We start from the raw sequence: 17,350 nt of genomic DNA on the forward strand, positions 1-17,350 counted from the left end.
GTCTCCTGCCTCCGCCTCCCAAGTAGCTGGGACCACAGGCGCCCACCACAACGCCTGGCTATTTTTTTGGTTGCAGCCATCGTTGTTTGGCGGGTCTGGGCTGGGGATTCGAACCCGCCACCTTAGGTGTATGTGGCTGGTGCCTTAGCCACTTGAGCCACAGGCACCGAGCTGAGAATGGACATCTTAACAATGTTGAATCTTTCACCATATCTCAAATAAGAAATATCTATCTATTTATTTAGATTATCTTTATGGTCTGTCAACAGTGTTTTCAGTATAGAGGTCTTACATGTTTTTTGTTAAATTTATCCCTAAGAATTTTATGGGTTTGTGTGCTATTGTAAATGGTATGTCTTAAAATTTCATTTTCTAATTGCTGACTTCTGGTGTATGGAAATACAATTGATTTTTCTATATAGACTGTATCCCATGAAAAAGCTTAATTTACTTAGTGTTAGTAGATTTTGGTAGGTTCCTAAAGTTTTTTTTTTATATACAAAATTGTGTCTTTTGCAGATAAAGACAGGTTTACTCTTTCCTTTCCAACTGGTATACCTTTTGTTTCTTTTTCTTATTGCATGGACTAGTTTCTGTAGTATGGTGTTGAATTAAAGTGAAGAGAACAGACACCCTTGCCTTGTTCCTCATTTTAAGTATAAAATGTTTAATCCTTAAGTATGATGTTAGCTGTGTTTTTTTTGGCTGGGTGCAGTGGATTGCACCTCTAATCCCAGCACTTTGGGAGGCTGAAACAGGAGGATCACTTGAGGACAGAGTTTGAGACCAGCTTGAGCAACACAGCACGATGCTCGTCTCTATAAAAAATAGAAAATATAACTGGGAATGGTGGCGTACACTTGTAGTTCCAGCTACTCAAGAGGTCTTTAAGGCAGGAGGATTGCTTGAGTCCAGGAGTTCAAGGCTGCAGTAAGCTATGATCATCCATTGCACTCCAGTCTGAGAAACAGAGTGAGACCATATCTCAATTTTTAAAAAAAGTATGGGCTTGGCACATGTAGCTCAGTGAGTAGGGTGCTAGCCATATGCACTGAGGCTGGCAGGTTCCCCAGCCCTGGCCTGCTGGACAACAATGACAACTGCAACCAAAAAATAGGCGGGCATAGTGGCGGGCACCTGTAGTCCCAGCTACTTGGGAGACTGAGGCAAGAGAATTGCTTAAGCCTAAGAATTCGAGGTTGCTGTGAGTTGTGACACCACGGTACTCTACTGAGGGTGACAAAGTGAGACTCTGTCTCTTAAAAAAAAAAAAAAGAAGTATGACGTCAGCTGTATGTTTGTAGATGTCCTTTGTCAGTCTGGCAATATTTTTTCTATTCCTAGTTTGCTGAGAATTTTTGATCATGAATGTTTAATTTTGTCAAATACTTTTTCTTATCGTTATGATGATTTTTCTTTTTTATTCCAGTAATACATACAATGAATTAAATATTGAATGATTTTCCAATAGTAAACATATCTTGTATTTTGGGCATAAATTCCAGTTGGTCATGATATATTATCACTTTTAGATATTGCTATATTTGATTTACTAATATTTTGGTGTGTGATTTTTTTTTATTAAATCATAGCTGTGAACATTAATGCAATCATGGGGTACAATGTGCTGGTTTTCAATTTACTAATAGTTTATTAAGGATTTTTGTGTCTATATTCATGAGGAGCATTAGTCTCTATGTATTCTTTTATTCTATTAGCAGTCTCATAAAATGGGTTGGGAAGTATTTCTTCTTAAATTTTCTGAAATAATTTATGTAAGATTGGTAGCTTTCACTTTTTAAATTTTTGATAGAATATACCAGAAGAGCTTGGCATTTATTTTGTGGGAAGTTTTAAAAATTTAATTTTTGGCAGATACAGAGCTTTTCAGATTTTCAGAGCTTTTTTGTTGTGTATATTAAATTTGTGTTGTTCAGTTCATTCATCTAAGGTTTTGAATTCATTGGTGTTAAGTTCATAATGCCACCTCTCCTTCAGTGCCTGTTGAGATCTCTAATAATATTTCTTCTTTTCTTCTTTATATTGGTGTTATGTTTTCTTTCTTTTATTTTTAACTAGTTTTGCTAGGAGTTATCAATTTTATTTATTTATTTTTTGTAAAGACAGAGTCTCACTTTATTGCCCTGGGTAGAGTGCCGTGGCATCACACAGCTCACAGAAACCTCCAACTCCTGGGCTTAGGTGATTCTTTTGTCTCAGCCTCCTGGGTAGCTGGGACCACAGGCGCCCACCAGAATGCCCGGCTAGTTTTCTGTTGCAATTTGGCCGGGGCTGAGTTTGAACCTGCCACCCTCGGTATATGGGGCTGGCGCCCTACCCATTGAGCCACAAGTGTGGCCCAATTTTATTAATTCTTAAACAGTTTCTTACTTAGTTGATTTTATTGTCTGTTTTCGTTTTATGGGTTTTCGTGCTTATTTTTTATTTCCTTTATTCTAATTATCTCAGGCTTAGTTCATTCTTTTCTTCAGATTCTTTGATTTTAGACCTTTTTTCTTTTTGTTCATATATATAATTTTTTAAATGCTATAAATTTCCCTTTAAGAACTGCTTTAGTGGAATCTCCTGTATTTAGATGTATGTCTTTTCCTTATCATATAGTTTAAATATTTTTAAACATTTTCTCGTGATTTGTTCTTTGACTCATGGATTTTATGTATATGTGTGGTATTTGATATCTAGATAATTTGGAATATTCAAGATATTTATCAGATTTAGTCCCATCATTAGCAGAATGTACTCTATATGATTTTGAACCCTTAAAATTTATTGAGGTTTATTTCATGGCCCATCATATGCTCTATCTTGGTGAATATTCCAAAGCCATTGATCAGTATAGTGATTTATAATATAAATGTTAATTTGGTCAAGTTGGTTCTTAGTGTTTTTCAGATTTTCTATATCTTAACTGATATTTTGATTACTTATTCTATCAATTGGTAAGAGAACTGTTTAAGTCCTCAACTATGATTATTGATTTGTCTGTTTCTCTCTTTAGTTTTGTCAGTTTTTAAACTTCATCTGTTTGGGATCTTTGTTATTAGGCATGTGCACATTTAAGATTTTTTTTTCTTTGAGACCGAGTCTCACTGTGTTGCCCTCGGTTGAGTATGATGGCATCACAGCTCACAGCAACCTCAAACTCTTCGGCTTAAGCGATTCTCTTGCCTTAGCCTCCCAAGTAGCTGGGACTACAGGTGCCTGCCACAACACCCAGCTATTTTTTTGTTGTAGTTGTTTTTGTTTAGCAGGCCTGGGCCAGCTTCGAACCCGCCAGCCCTGGTGTATGTAGCCACCACCCTACTCACTGAGCTGTGGGCGCCGAGTCTGTTTTGTTTTTATTATGAATTGACCTTTTATCATTATGAAATATTTATCTATACTAATATTTTTTGTCTTAAAGTCTTACTTTTTTATTTTTTTCCAGGGACAAGAAAAGACTTTAATAAAGAGGAAAAGGAGAATAGAGACTGACCAGGTGTCAGCTCCAAAGTTTACTTTGTCTAATTATATTTTTTAAATTTTTAAAATTTATTTATTTTTGAGATAGAGTCTCATCTTGTCACCTTTGGTGGAGTGCCATGGCTCATAGCAGCATCAAATTCTTGGGTTCAAGAGATCCTCCTGCCTTAGGTTCCCAAGTAGCTGGGACTATAGGATCCTGCCACAATGCCTTGCTATTTTTTTTTTTTTTTTTTTTTGAGACAGAGTCTCGCTTTATCGCCCCTGGTAGAGTTCCGTGATGTCATACCTCACAGCAACCTCAGACTCTGGGCTCAAGTGATTCTCTTGCCTCAGCCTCCCGATTAGCTGGGACTATAGGCACCTGCCACAACACCCGGCTATTTTTAGAGTTGAGGTCTCACTCTTGCTCAGGCTAGTCTGGAAGTCCTGAGCTCAAGCAATCTACCTGCCTCAACCTCTCAGAGTGTTAGGATTACAGGCATGTGCCACTGCACCTGGCCCTACTTAGTTTAATTTTAATATAGCCACATCAGTTTTCTTTAGCTTAGTGTTTGCATGATCTCTTTTTCTTTCTTTCTGTTTTTGTCTTTCTGATTAAATGTTTTTTTCTTATAGACACATGTGGTTAAATGTTGCCTTTTTGTGTCCAGTCTGGATAAAAATAGCCTTTTAATGGGCATCGTTCCTACATTTACATTGAATGTAATTATTCATTTATTTATTTATTTATTTATTTTGAGACAAATTCTCACTCTGTCACCAGGGATATAGTGCCCTGGCATCGTAGCTCACAGCAACCTCAAACTCTTGGGCTTAAGTGATCCTCTTGCCTCAGCCTCCCAAATAGCTGAGACTACAGGCATATGCCACCATGCGCCACCATGCCTGGCTAGTTTTTTCTGTTTTCAGTAGAGATGGGGTCTTGCTCTTGTTCAGGCTGGTTCTGAACTCCTGAACTCAGCCATCCACCCTCCTGGGTCTCCCAGATTACAGATGTGAGCTTCTATGCCAGGCAGATTAAGTGTAATTATTAATGTAATTATTCCTTTTTTTTTTTTTTTTTGGCTGGGGATGGATTTGAACCCGCCACCTCTGGTATGTGGGCCGGTGCCCTACTCCTTTGAGTCACAGGCACCACAGGCTTAAATCTTCTTCTTGGCCATTTGATTTTCCTTTATTCTGTTTCCTGTTTGTTCCTCTGTTCCTTTCTTCCCTCCTTTTTTATGGATGGGGGCGAATTCAGTATATTTTAGTATTTTACCTCCTTGTTTTTTTTAAAAAATGCCTTTTGTGTTATGTTTTATTTGTTGGCTCTAGAGATTACAGTAAGCATCTTTAATTTATCATAGTCTATATGCTACTGTGTCAAGAACAAGTTAAGAACCTTATAGCAATACATACGAAGTTACTGTCCTATTGCCTTTGTGGTTGTGTTTTTATATTAACCCTCCTTTATATTGTCACTTTTTTCTTTAAGCAGTTTACAGTCTTTTAAGGAGATTTAAAGATACACATATATATAATTTTTTTTTTTTAAAGGCCTTTCTTATGGCTCGGCGCCTGTGGCTCAAGTGGCTAAGGTGCCAGCCACATACATCTAAGGTGGCAGGTTAGAATCCAGCCCAACCCCGCCCAACAACGATGATGGCTGCAACCAAAAAAATAGCCGGGCGTTGTGGCAGGCGCCTGTGGTCCCAGCTACTTGGAAGGTGGAGGCAGGGGACTCACTTGAGCCCAGGAGTTGGAGGTTGTGTGAGCTGTGATGCCATAGCACTCTACCCAAGGGGACAGCTTGAGGCTCTGTCTCAAAAAAAAAAAAAGGCTTTTGTTATTTACTGACATATTTACCCTTTCTAGGTTCATTCCTTCCTTTAGAACCAGATTTCTATTTGGAATCATTTCCTTTCAGACTAAAGAATTTCTTTCAGAGTAAATAATTTCTTTCAGTATAAGTCTTCTGAAAATTGATCTCTTCAGGATTTGTCTATTTAAAAGTGTATTTATTTTTCCTTTATTTTTGAAGGATAGTTTCACTGGATATGAAAATTGAGATTGACATTTTTTTTTTAATGGCACTTTAAAAATACTATTCCATAGTTTTCTGCCTTCATTGTTTCTGATGAGAAATCAGTCCATTATTCTTATTGTTTTCCTGTGTGTCCTATGTCTTTTCTCTTCAGGCTGCTATCAAGATTTTATCTTTTATTTTTAGCAGCTTGACCTTGATATCTTTATATGTGGTTTTCTTTATATTTATTCCGCTTGAGGTTCACTGACCTTGGTTGGATCTGTGCATTGATTGCACTCATCAATTTGGGAGATTTGTTGGCCATTATCTGGTCAGTGTTTTTTGTTTTATTCTTTCCTCTGCTTCTGAGACTCCATTTATATTTACATTTAGCAGTTTTTATTGTTCTAAAGACCTCAGATGATGTGTTATATTTTTTTCACTTTTTTTCTCTTTATGTTTTAATTTGGGTTTTGTTGACCTGTCTTCAAGTTCACTGATTTTTTCCTCTGCCATGTTCAGTAGCTTAAGCCCATCAAAATAATTATTCATCTCTAATATAATAGTTTTCATTTCTAAGATTTTTATTCGCCTTTTAAAAATATAGTTTTGATATCTTTGCTGAAGTTTTTCATCATTTTATGCATATCATGCACCTTTTCCATTAGATCTTTTAACATGTTTATCACAGTTATGTTAATGGCCCTATCTGAGGATTCCAACATTTGGGCCATCTCTGGGTCTGTTTCTATTGGACTGTGTTCCCTTGTGGGGGTCACATTATCTTGTTTCATCACATGTCTCATAATTTTTTATTAAGTGCTAACCAGGCATTGTGTGCAAAAGAATAGTGGAGACTAAAGTCGAAAGGGTGGCTGTTAATGTAGATGAGATGAGTCAGTGTAGTCAATGGATGAACTGGGTCTGGGCTTTGGTATTGCTTTATTTAGAATCAGTTCATCACTACTTTCAAGTTATTTAAGGGTAGGATCCAACTTTCCTCTTAGTAGGACTGGGGCCTGGGGGTTTGACTCAGTTCTACTCTACCCTTTTCCTTTAGTAAGCCCTACATAATTACACCTTGGGAGTGGGGATGGTGAGGGCAGTTCTCTCTCAACTTTTCAACTCCTTCCCCAAATGTAGATGATACTGCTCTGGTTAAACTTCTCTGACTTGATATCCTTTGGCTATCATTATTGATAATCCTAAGATCAAGTAATATATTTTTTTTCCCCTAGCCACTGTAGTTTGCAGATCAAAGCTCTGGCCAAAATCCATGCCTTTGTTCAAGACACGTGAGTATTGCCCACTTTTCAGAATTCACCTGTTTCAAGGGAAGATCTTGCTTTGCTCCCCACCCCAACTCTTTGAGTTTTTTTATCTTTCATTTTAACAGTTAAAAACATCTACTCTTTTATCTTGCACTCTGCTGTGATCACTGAAGGACACCAGAGAAGTATATGGCATGAAATTTGTCCGTGAATACTTAACATCATCTTTGGGCATGTAAAGAATAACCAAGGAAAAGAATACAGAAAAAAATATGAACATCAAAGGGTATAGAGTAGGATAGCACAAGTACAATACATGACGTCCAGGGGACCCAGAGTAATCAAGAGGGGAGAGAGATCATACTGGTTGGGGAAAACCTTTGGTAGGTTAAAACTGAATAAGCTAATTCAGTTTTGTGGGGCATAGTGACATATGTCAGGATGGGCTTAATATGGCCTTTGTCGGCCAGAACATGCTGATGAGTGATTGGAAGAGGAGCATGTGTGGGGACCCTGGCCTCCAGGTGGTCAGGAGGGCAGTTTCTTCCTTTTCCTGTTGTGGTGAGAAGGGGAGGTAATCTCAATTTATGTACATCTGGGCTCCTGTTGTAAGCCCTCTGGGTCTCTTGTGTGTGAGCTTAACATGTTCATATATTAAGCCTCCTCTCTATGTGGTTCTGAGGGATGCACAGGGGCACATTCCTATGCCTTTTGGGATTTTAATCACTTACTGGCTTCATTTTCCCAGGACCCTGAGTGAGCCTCGGCAGGCAGAAATCCGGAAAGAGTGCCTCCGACTCTGGGGGGTGAGCATCTCTTTCAGCCCGTTATTGTTCTAGTGCAGGGAAGCTGTAGAGAAGAAAGAGATTGGCTCAACCTTGTCATATTAGGCCTCCTAAAAATGTCTCCTGCCGTCACAGTATCCCAGAGTGGGATTTCTTGGCATTGCTCCTGGTTTGGCCGTATAGCTGGGTCAGAAAGGATAGGGGTGGTAGGTGGACAGGCTTCATTTTGGCTACTTCCCTTTCTCTGTGGTCTTTAGGGTGTGCTACCACAGGGCCTAAAAGGGAAGAGTGACTGAATTATTCACCTTTTCCCCCTCATTCCAGCCTTCTTTGTTAGGTACCATTTCCTCCTCCCCAGTCTGAACCTATCCCCTCACCTGCATTACCCTCATTCCTAGCCATGGTCAAAAGTGCATTTGAAAATTAAAACTTAGGCCGAGGTGGGTGGATCGCCTGTGCTCAGGAGTTTGAGACCAGCTTGAGTAAGAGTGAGACCCCATTTCTATTAAAAATAGAAAAACTAGTCAGGCATTATGGCAGATGCCTGTAGTCTCAGCTACTCGGGAGGCTGAGGTAAAAGGATCATTTGAGCCCAAGAATTTGAGATTTCTGTGAGCTCTGATGCCATGGCTCTACCCAGGGTTATAGAGTGAAACTATCTCACAAGAAAAAAGAAAATTAAAACTTGTTCTGTCTCATTTTAGATCCCAGACCAGGCTCGAGTTGCTCCTTCTTCCTCAGACCCCAAATCTAAGTTCTTTGAGCTAATCCAGGTAAGTTTGGTATTTTTGGTGAAAAAAAGTTAGAAGCCTCTCTCTAGATGTAGATGGTAACATTGAGGTTCCCAGATGGCTGTCCTCCATAGGGCTTGTGCAGGTGTCCCTCCTAGGCTCTGAGAGCCTGTGCTCAGGCTGCTGCAGTTGGGGGAACCTGTAGTATAGGGCGTGGAATTCTCCAAGGGCACATCAGGCCAGCTGAAGATTCTTGTCCTGAGATGTGCTTATGTTCAGCATTCATTCCACCCTGGTGCTGGCCATCATGTCCTGGCAAGTTCAGGGTCCTGTGAAATTTGCTGCAGAGGAGACATGGAATGTGGGATGATCATACACAGGGGGGCTGGGCAGGGGGGCTGGACAGGGTGCCCAGGGATCTGCCAGGGCAGCCCACAGCAAGGCTAGCCTAGTTCCTGCTTCCTTGTCATGTTTCTGGTCTTCAGAGTTCTGTTGTGTTTTCTATCACCCAACCTCCAGCCTTTCCCTGGGCCTTACTTAAATCTGGCCTAGTTTGTGGGCCATTATGCTGGTTTTGTGGGAGTCAGAGACTGGAGACTGAGGTTTGAGATGGTTCCAAAAGGATAGCATGTGTACATTTTTCTGAATGGGATAGAGAGATCACTTAACTGCTCTCAGACCAACTTGTAGAGAATCCTTGCCTTCAATTTTATTGAGGGGTGGCTTTTACATTTTTGTGCCATTTTCTTATAGCTCTGATAAACTGATTTATACGTGGGGACTCAGTATTCTTTTCTCTCCCATTCTTTCCTAATAGGTCCTACAGGAACACTCTAAGCAGAGGGAAATAAATCTCATTTAGTGCATGGTTAGGTGGAGAAGGGAGTATAGGGGAGCATGTTTCAGAGAGCAAGTGCTTCCTGTCCCTTGCCTCTCCTGACCTGCCCCCGGCCCCAGAGGCACCCACACTATGTGCCTGTCTCTTGGCCCAACTGAGCAGTGTTTTCTCTGACCCACTGCTACAGGGCACCGAGATCGACATCTTTAGCTACAAGCCCACCCTACTCACCTCTAAAACCCTGGAGAAGATCCGTCCTGTGCTTGACTACCGCTGCATGGTGTCTGGCAGTGACCAGAAGTTTCTCATCGGCCTGGGGGTGAGTTTGCATCTGGCTTCACAGCCAGCTTGGGTAGGCAGAATTACCCTCTGTTTGTGGGAATCTGGACAGCTTCCTGCCATACTTAGTACATGTTCTCTTGGTACCAAGGACCTGGGGCTTTGCTCCTATAAAGGTATTTCTTAAAAATTCATTTCTTTTCTTCCTCTAAGTTTGCCAAGTGTCATTCATTCATTTTTCTCATTTATTCATGGTATTTCTTCTTGAACTCTATGCATTGCTAAAGGTGCTGGTGCTTTTCTTATGATACAGAGCTTTGAAGGCTAGCAGGCTAATCTGGCTTGAGCCCATGCTGCCATTTCTTTATAACACTACCACCAACCTATGCACAGACATCCTCTGTCCTTACTCTGGGCCCCTTGGAGTCTAAAATGAGTTGAGGGAAAGACCTGGAAAGTTCTGAGTCTTTATCAAGTCAAGTCATTGCTTTTTTTTTCAACTCAGACTTGTTTTTTATGTAATTTGGTCTCTTATTTCTTAATTACTTCTTTTGTGTCCTCTTATACTTTGTCTTTTTCTCCTTTTACTTCCTCTCTACTCTCTGGATCCTTTATCAGACCTACCCCAGACACACACAAAGCTGGATCTTTCCTGAGGGCCACTGATCATGAACCTAGGTCTTTTGACCTAGGTGCCCTGGGCTTGTTCCCTACCTGTTACAGGACTGAGCCAGATCTCTACTTCTTTCCTGCTGAGGCAGCAGAGAACACTACTGTCAGGATCACTGAAGTGTACCAAACTCAGTCTCTTCTAGACATTTGCTTTGGACATTTTCCAACCCATCAGCTTGTAGCTGCCAACTAAAAGCCCTTTTGAGAACAGGGCCTCTTACCCCTCAGTCTCCTGACCCAGCCCTGTCTCTGCCTACAGAAGTCTCAGATCTATACTTGGGATGGCCGCCAGTCAGACCGCTGGGTCAAGCTGGACCTGAAGACAGAGCTGCCCCGCGACACTCTGCTGTCTGTGGAAATTGTGCATGAGCTGAAAGGGGAGGTCAGTGGTGGTTCTGTTTAGGCCTTGGCCCTGTGACACGGGGAATGGACTACCACTGAGCCTGGCCCTTTGCCCTTAGTTAACTTGGTTACATCATGTGGGTGTTGACAGGGTTCAGGGCTGAGGAAGGGTTTTGTAATTATTCCTTCTCTTGTGAGCAACAGTAGATTCAAGTTGGGATAAGCACAGTCTATGTATTGGAGGAGACCTCAGTCATCTCTGCATTGAGGGCCCTGGTGGGTCTGATTGGTATTTTTTAGCAGCTGATTTAAGTTTTTGACCAGGGATCCCTTGGGAAAGAAGAGACTCATTATTTCCCAGGAGCTTTGAGTATTATAGCTAAACAGGTAACACTCAGAACACTGGGAACAGTTGGCAAGGGGTGTGAAGTGGGGCCCTGCCTGGAGCACCATGATAGCAGCCTTACGGATTTGAGGTTAAGGAACATTTCACCCAAAGCCTCGGATGTTCCCATACTTATAAACTCAGGTCAATCTGATGTTGAGAATCAGCTGGGAGGGAGGCAAGAGAAATAGTGTGCGTTTAGAGCTATAGCCTTCACCTAGCTGTTAAGGGGAATGGAGGCCAGCATGCCATGGTGGGCAGTGTGGGCCACAGGTTGACACCTACCAAAGTGGCAGTGTACTTGTCCTTCCAGGGGAAGGCCCAGCGGAAGATTAGTGCCATCCACATCCTTGATGTCCTCGTGCTCAATGGCAGTGATGTTCGGGAGCAGCACTTTAACCAGCGGTCTGACCCTGGGCCCCAGGGTGGGGAGGGTGGGGTAGGCCAAGGCAACTCTGTGGGCAGCAGCCTCCCAGGCTTGGTCCCTCACCCAGGCATTCTCTGTTTGTGGCCGTCTGAGAGTTTACCTCTCCCACCCACTGGTTGGTACTAAGGGCGGAGAGGAAAACTGATGTTGGCACTTCAGAATTTACTAGGGCTTGAGTCTTGAGCACACTCCATTTTACTATAGCTGCTCAGATTGAGGTGATATTTGTGTTAAGATTGAGTAAGGGTAACCTTGTGGGAAAAAGGACTCCTCTAAAGAGATGTCTTGTGTTTGATTGGTCCCATTTAAGTTGGTTCATCTGTGAAATGCCCTGAGTTCAGGGGTGCCGATGGCACCACCTTGCCTCTGAGAGACTCTGTTTGGATTGTAGAATTCAGCTTGCTGAGAAATTTGTGAAAGCTGTTTCCAAGCCTAGTCGACCTGACATGAATCCCATCAGGTGAGCATATGGTTGTTCCCTTCCCAGATCCCCCTTCCCTATTGCTTCTTTTTGGCTGATGCCTGCACATCTTCTGTCCAGCGAGGGTGGGAGTGCTGAGTGGAGACAACCAGGCAAAGTTGGTGTTAAAGGTGGGACTGCCTTGACAAGTAATTTGCTTGGGGTGCTAGGAGGTAACTAGTCCCCAGAGTTTGTCCCCATCTTGCCTGGCATGTGGGTAAACCTCCACAGGTAGATTCATTCCTATGAGGTAAGGTGCCCTCAATTAAGATGCACATGCTTTTGAGAGTGCAGACACACCTTGGGAATCACTGTTCACACTTGAGTGTCATTAGCATATCACCTGGCCTTTTCATTTTTTTCATATATGAAAAAGGTGCTGAGAGAATGGGAGGTTTGAATATGAAAAAAGAAGGATGGTTTGAGGGAGCAGGACACTCAGTGCTTGGGGCAAAAGCCAGGGTTTGTTGTCATGTTAGGTAGTGTGAAAGTTCCAGGCCCCTGAAAGGAAGAGGAGGAAGAGAACAGAGTCAGTGGACTTTTCCAGGGTAGGCTGAGGTCTTATGTTATTGCCAAAAGGGCACTGCTGCCCTACTCCTTGGGGTTTCATATGGCCTAAGTGCCTATTTACATTTTATCAACATCCTTTTTATTATTTTCTTTAATGTAAATTTACTTAGTTAAAATTAAATCCAGTATAGAGAATATACTTTATAGATGTCATGTGAAAAGTCCAAAAGGAATTTCTGTGTGCACTCTAAAATGTCCTGTCTGCAAGGTCCTGAAGGCAACTCCTAGGGACCTGACATCCATTATTTGTTTTTGGATCTTTGGGGACCTTCCCCAGTAGCATTTCCATAGGTATGTTCAGGGCCCCATGAAGGCATAGGGCTGGGCATCAAACAGGAGTCCTGTCTCCTGGTTAAAGGTCCTTCACCCACTGTGGGTAATAGGACTATTATGTAGGACTATTTAAAATAACTCTGCTATGGGAAAGCCTAAAGTCCATGTAGACAGAACAGGTTTGTCCTTGGTTTTCTGGCCTGTGGTGATAGCAAAGATGGGGGTAGGAATGCTGACAGAGACATTTTTGTCTGCCAGACTTTTCTTCATCTTTCTCCCTCCTGTCTTCCAATAACCTTAGTGGCACTCCCCAGTTGCCCCAGGGCAGGCTTGAAGAACTGCTTGGCAAGTCTGAAACCTGGGGCTTGCCTATGTAAGACAGCAGCATAAGAGGCTGGGTGTCCTGGATCTTGGTGGGCTGGACAGTTGCAGGGAGGGCCTGAGGCAGAGGGCAAGGACAGGTGTAGACCTTGCCTACCAGCTCTAGTCTAGACTAGAGCATCCCCAGGGAAGCCTTTGTCTGTCCTTTATGTGTCCTTCTATCCATAGGGTGAAGGAGGTATACAGGCTGGAAGAGATGGAGAAGATTTTTCTCAGGTGAGTGACTCAATCATTATAGCTCAGGATTGAGGGGCAGCAGGGGTGGGAGGCATGGCCATGTCCACGATTCATTCTGTATGTTCCTATAGAGATGGTTTGGGGGTGGGGTGGTGAGTTGGCCTTGGTGGCTGTCCCACCCTACTTGCTTCGCTGTGCCTCTCTGCTGCAGCCAAGATCCCCCTGGCTGAGAGCTGATTCAGCACCCTGTCAGGAGGGGAGTAAGGCGGTGTGTGTCAGGCAGAAATACAGGCTCGTTGATGCTGTTACAGTTACGATTGTCCCTGTGAGGGGCAAAGCAGAAAGCTGCTTGAGACACCATAAATCCCAGTTCCCAGTGCTGAGAGAGAGATTGAACCTGGAGGGGTGGAGGGGTTATAAACACTCCCCCATATTCATAGCAGTATACAGAGTACTCACAGATCTGAGTCCTAGGCGTGCTTACATGGAGGCAGTGACTGTTAACTCTTTAGAGGCCAGGCATCTGTGATTTCAGATCTCACCTTTATTATCACCCTGAAACTTCCCAAACAGCAGGGACACAGCAGGGTCATCTGTTCTCTCCTGCCTCCTGGCTTGGGAGGGAGTTTAGAATCAGCACTGCCACTAACTCACTTGTCTCTATGCCTCAGTTTCTTCTTATGTCAAACCAAGGTAAAATACTGTGGTTGGTATGATTTTGATATTAACCAAGACTAACGTTTGGGCTTTTTCTCTTTGACACACACAATGTGTACACCCCTACCTGGGGAAATAGATTAGAAATGAAGGTCATCAAGGGCTCCAGTGGCACTCCGAAGCTCAGCTACACAGGGCGTGACGACAGGCACTTTGTGCCCACAGGGCTCTACATTGTCAGGACAGTGAATGGTGGGTATTGAATGACTGCTCTCTGCCCTGCCCCCTTCCTTCCCTCTCTCAGCCAGGGGGATGACCCAGACCCTGCCTGAGCCAGAGCTAAGGGCTCCCTAAAATGGTGGGCAGCAGCCAGGCTGGTATTTCTTTCTTTCTTTTCTTTTCTTTTTTTTTTTTAAAGAGACAGAGTCTCACTTTGTTGCCCTGGTAGAGTGCCATGGCGTCACAGTTCACAGCAACCTCCAACTCCTGGGCTTAGGTGATTCTCTTGCCTCAACCTCCTGAGTAGCTAGGACCACAGGTGCCTGTCACAATGCCTGGCTATTTTTTTTTTGTCACAGTTTGGCCATGGCAAGGTTTGAACCCACGACCCTTGGTATATAGGGCCAGCACCTTACTCACTGAGCCACAGGTGTCACCCCAGGCTGGTATTTCTTAGAGGTGTGTTAGGTGCTGGGAGTTGGCAGGGGATAGGGAGAGAGGAGCTCAGCTTGAATATACACATACGGTGCCGTCATGACAGGCAAAGGGCCTTCTCTGATTCAGAAAGTCAGGCTGGGATCCATCCATTTGTATCACATTGTCTTTAGTGCTCTCTGGCTAAAGTCTTAGTGATATTACCCTGATAGCAGGTTGGCAGGACTGGGGTAGGGTCATTGAGAAGCAGTTTTCTTACTTATCCTCAGAGCCCCATTGGGCTGGTGATGAAGGCTGCTTCCTTACAGACTGTCCCTGCCTACTTATAAGGGAGGCGGGAATAGGATTGGAGGAAACGCATGTCTCTGTGCTGGCTGGACCTATCCTTCATGGGTACTTTCTGGACTTGTTCCCCTCTTCCTCCTCCCAGAGCCATGGACTATGGGATTCAGCAAAAGCTTCAACAGGAAATTCTTCTACAACAAGAAAACCAAGACATCTACTTTTGACCTCCCTGCAGACTCCATTGCCCCATTTCAGTAAGTAGCCCTCCTCAGCAGCCCCACGGACACTAGCTAGGATGCCACCCAGCCTCCTGAGGCACACCACAAGTCCTAAGACAGATTGCTGCCCCTGCAGGGGCTCCTCTGAGCCAGGTTCTGTTCCTAGTAAGAACTTTCCTCCCCTCAAAGGTAGGGATGGCAGCCCCTTCAGGTGTGGCTGGGCCTGGTATTAAGCTTAGTAATAGGGGAGTGATGCTTTGACCTGCTGTGATGTTTGGGGGCCCTAGGTGTGAAAGTCCCATGTGGGCAGTATATCTGCCCCACAGAGCAGCCACTCTTGCATAAGGTTGATACTGGCCATGTGGTGGGAACATGCTGAGGGCCCACAAGCCTGCCTCTTGGAACTCAAGGCCCCAGCTGTCCCTCATCAGGGCCCAGCATCCATTTACCAGTTTCTTAGCCATAGGTTTCAACAGCAGCCCTAATATGCCTATAATTAGTCGCAGACACTTGTTTCTGTCACCACACTTCTCTATTCGAGAAGCACAGACAGATAAACCAGGAATATCAGTAATTGTAGGAATGCAGTTGGATACAATTAGCAGCAGCAGCTGTTTGTTGGGAAAAGTTGGTTCTGGGAGCTCCCCTCCCCCCACCCTTAGGAACACTTAGTGCTGTCCCACCCACCTACATGCAGTCCTCTGACCTCTTTCCCCTTCCTCCCCTTCCCAGCATCTGCTACTATGGCCGGCTCTTCTGGGAGTGGGGGGATGGCATCCGTGTACACGATTCCCAGAAGCTCCAGGACCCAGACAAGCTGTCCAAGGAGGATGTCCTCTCCTTCATCCAGACACAGTGCCTGAGTGCCTTGGGACGCTCTACCCCTGCAGATTATGTTGTCATTCCCTGAGACAGGGCACTCTGCACCAGGGGCCTGCAGTGCTGGTCTCTTGCTCCTCTTGGAAAGGGACTGGGGAACACTGCAGCCTGGCCATGAGGGGTTGGTAGCCTCCTTTGTATACCCTGAGAAGCTTGGTCAGGTGCCTTCAGAGGACACTCACATGTTCCTTCTGGGACACCTACCTGGCAACTATACCCCCTTCCAGGACTCAGCCCGAAGGAAGCTGCTCCTGAAGCAGGGTTGAGATTAATGCCCAGGGCACATGGGGCTGGTGAATGACATGTCAAAGAGTGGCAGAGCTTTGGGCTCTGCTGTTCTTTCCTACATCCCATAGACTCATTTTTCTGAGTTCCATGAACTGCCCTTGAGGGTGCCCAGGCCCCTGCTTTGCCCAGCTTTTTATTGGGCCAACCATGAGTGGGTGGAGACCCACTGTCATAAGCCAGCCAGGAGCAGCTGCTGTACAAATCAAGGTTTTGTTTCTTTAAACTTGCTATATTGATGTGAAATTTGGGGAGATTTTCTTGTCTACTCCCCTCATCCTGGCCTTCCCTGGAGTTCTTCCAGGGAAGAACTCTGACAGTCTCAGAGCTCTGACAGTCCCAGCAGGCTGGGAAGGAGGAGTATGGGCCCCATGTCTCTGATACCACATTAGGATCCAGGGAGCACTGTCTTTGGCACCGGGTAAGACTGCCTCCGGGGGCTGTGGCCTGCCTGGGCCCCATGCCCTTTTGGTCTAAACTGTTGGGGAGTTTAGAGGGCAGGTAGCAGCCTTGAAGACCTGCCTTTGACTCTCTCCCGGCAGCAATGGCCTCACAGTAACAGAGTGTACCTCCAGGGTCTGAGTACCACTGTCTACTATAGCCGCCTTAGGGTCTGGGCAGAGTTTGGGGCAGGAGGTGTAGCTTCTTGCTACCCTTACTTTCTGTTTTCCTACCCCAGTAGGAGGTACAATCTTCTTTTGTTTGTCCTTATGTGGTCACTCCATTTCTTCTATCTTGGCAGAGGCAGAGAGGGAGGAGGGGAAACTGGGCAGTAGCTCTGGGTGGGGGAGGGCACCTGTGGTTGTTTTTAATGGGAAATACCTCTCAGAGATGTTCGTGTAGGCTCCCTAGGGCCCTATCCCAGTGCCAGACTGGTTTCCATGGAGATATGGCACTGAGATTCCCGAGAGGTTGGAACTGACTCCTCCATGGGGGTCTTTCAGCCACCATCCAGCCCCTCCCCCTAGGCTGATAGCAGCACTGCTGAGATGCTGTATTTCCACCCAGTTCTGGGTATATCAGTGTGTCTTGCAGAATCTTGGATCATTAAAGATAAACATATTTTTAATGCCTGTGTGGCTCTGTGCTGGGGCTGCTGCTATTATTTGTCCTCGATGCTTTGTGGTCTGGGACTGGCATGGATGAAACAACTTGGGCCAGAGGTGAAGGGGAAGAAGCTCTACTCAAAGAAGAGAGGAGAAAAGATGGTTTGTTTAATTGCAGCCTGTCCAAGCTCCTGGGCCCCATCAAGGCTCCCAGGGTTGTTGCTCGCTGCTCAAGAGGGAA

At 44.4% G+C, this 17,350-nt stretch overlaps 1 protein-coding gene across 1 annotated transcript in view; it reads left to right on the forward strand.

Moving 5' to 3' along the window:
- CMTR1 (cap methyltransferase 1) overlaps window positions 1–17,132 on the forward strand; it is a 58,931-nt gene extending 41,799 nt beyond the window's left edge. The window contains exons 14-24 of the mRNA XM_012804825.2: window positions 6,733–6,789; window positions 7,514–7,571; window positions 8,255–8,323; window positions 9,307–9,438; window positions 10,330–10,452; window positions 11,111–11,202; window positions 11,616–11,684; window positions 13,077–13,124; window positions 13,882–13,994; window positions 14,827–14,935; window positions 15,632–17,132. Coding sequence (XP_012660279.1) covers window positions 6,733–6,789; window positions 7,514–7,571; window positions 8,255–8,323; window positions 9,307–9,438; window positions 10,330–10,452; window positions 11,111–11,202; window positions 11,616–11,684; window positions 13,077–13,124; window positions 13,882–13,994; window positions 14,827–14,935; window positions 15,632–15,809 — 1,048 coding nt within the window. The 3' untranslated portion in view covers window positions 15,810–17,132. The remainder of the gene's footprint in view (window positions 1–6,732; window positions 6,790–7,513; window positions 7,572–8,254; window positions 8,324–9,306; window positions 9,439–10,329; window positions 10,453–11,110; window positions 11,203–11,615; window positions 11,685–13,076; window positions 13,125–13,881; window positions 13,995–14,826; window positions 14,936–15,631) is intronic.
- Window positions 17,133–17,350: the final 218 nt, after the last annotated feature.

The sequence above is a fragment of the Otolemur garnettii genome, unplaced genomic scaffold, assembly GCF_000181295.1.
Source record: "Otolemur garnettii isolate 467f Iridium unplaced genomic scaffold, OtoGar3 scaffold00031, whole genome shotgun sequence".
NCBI lineage: Eukaryota > Metazoa > Chordata > Mammalia > Primates > Galagidae > Otolemur > Otolemur garnettii.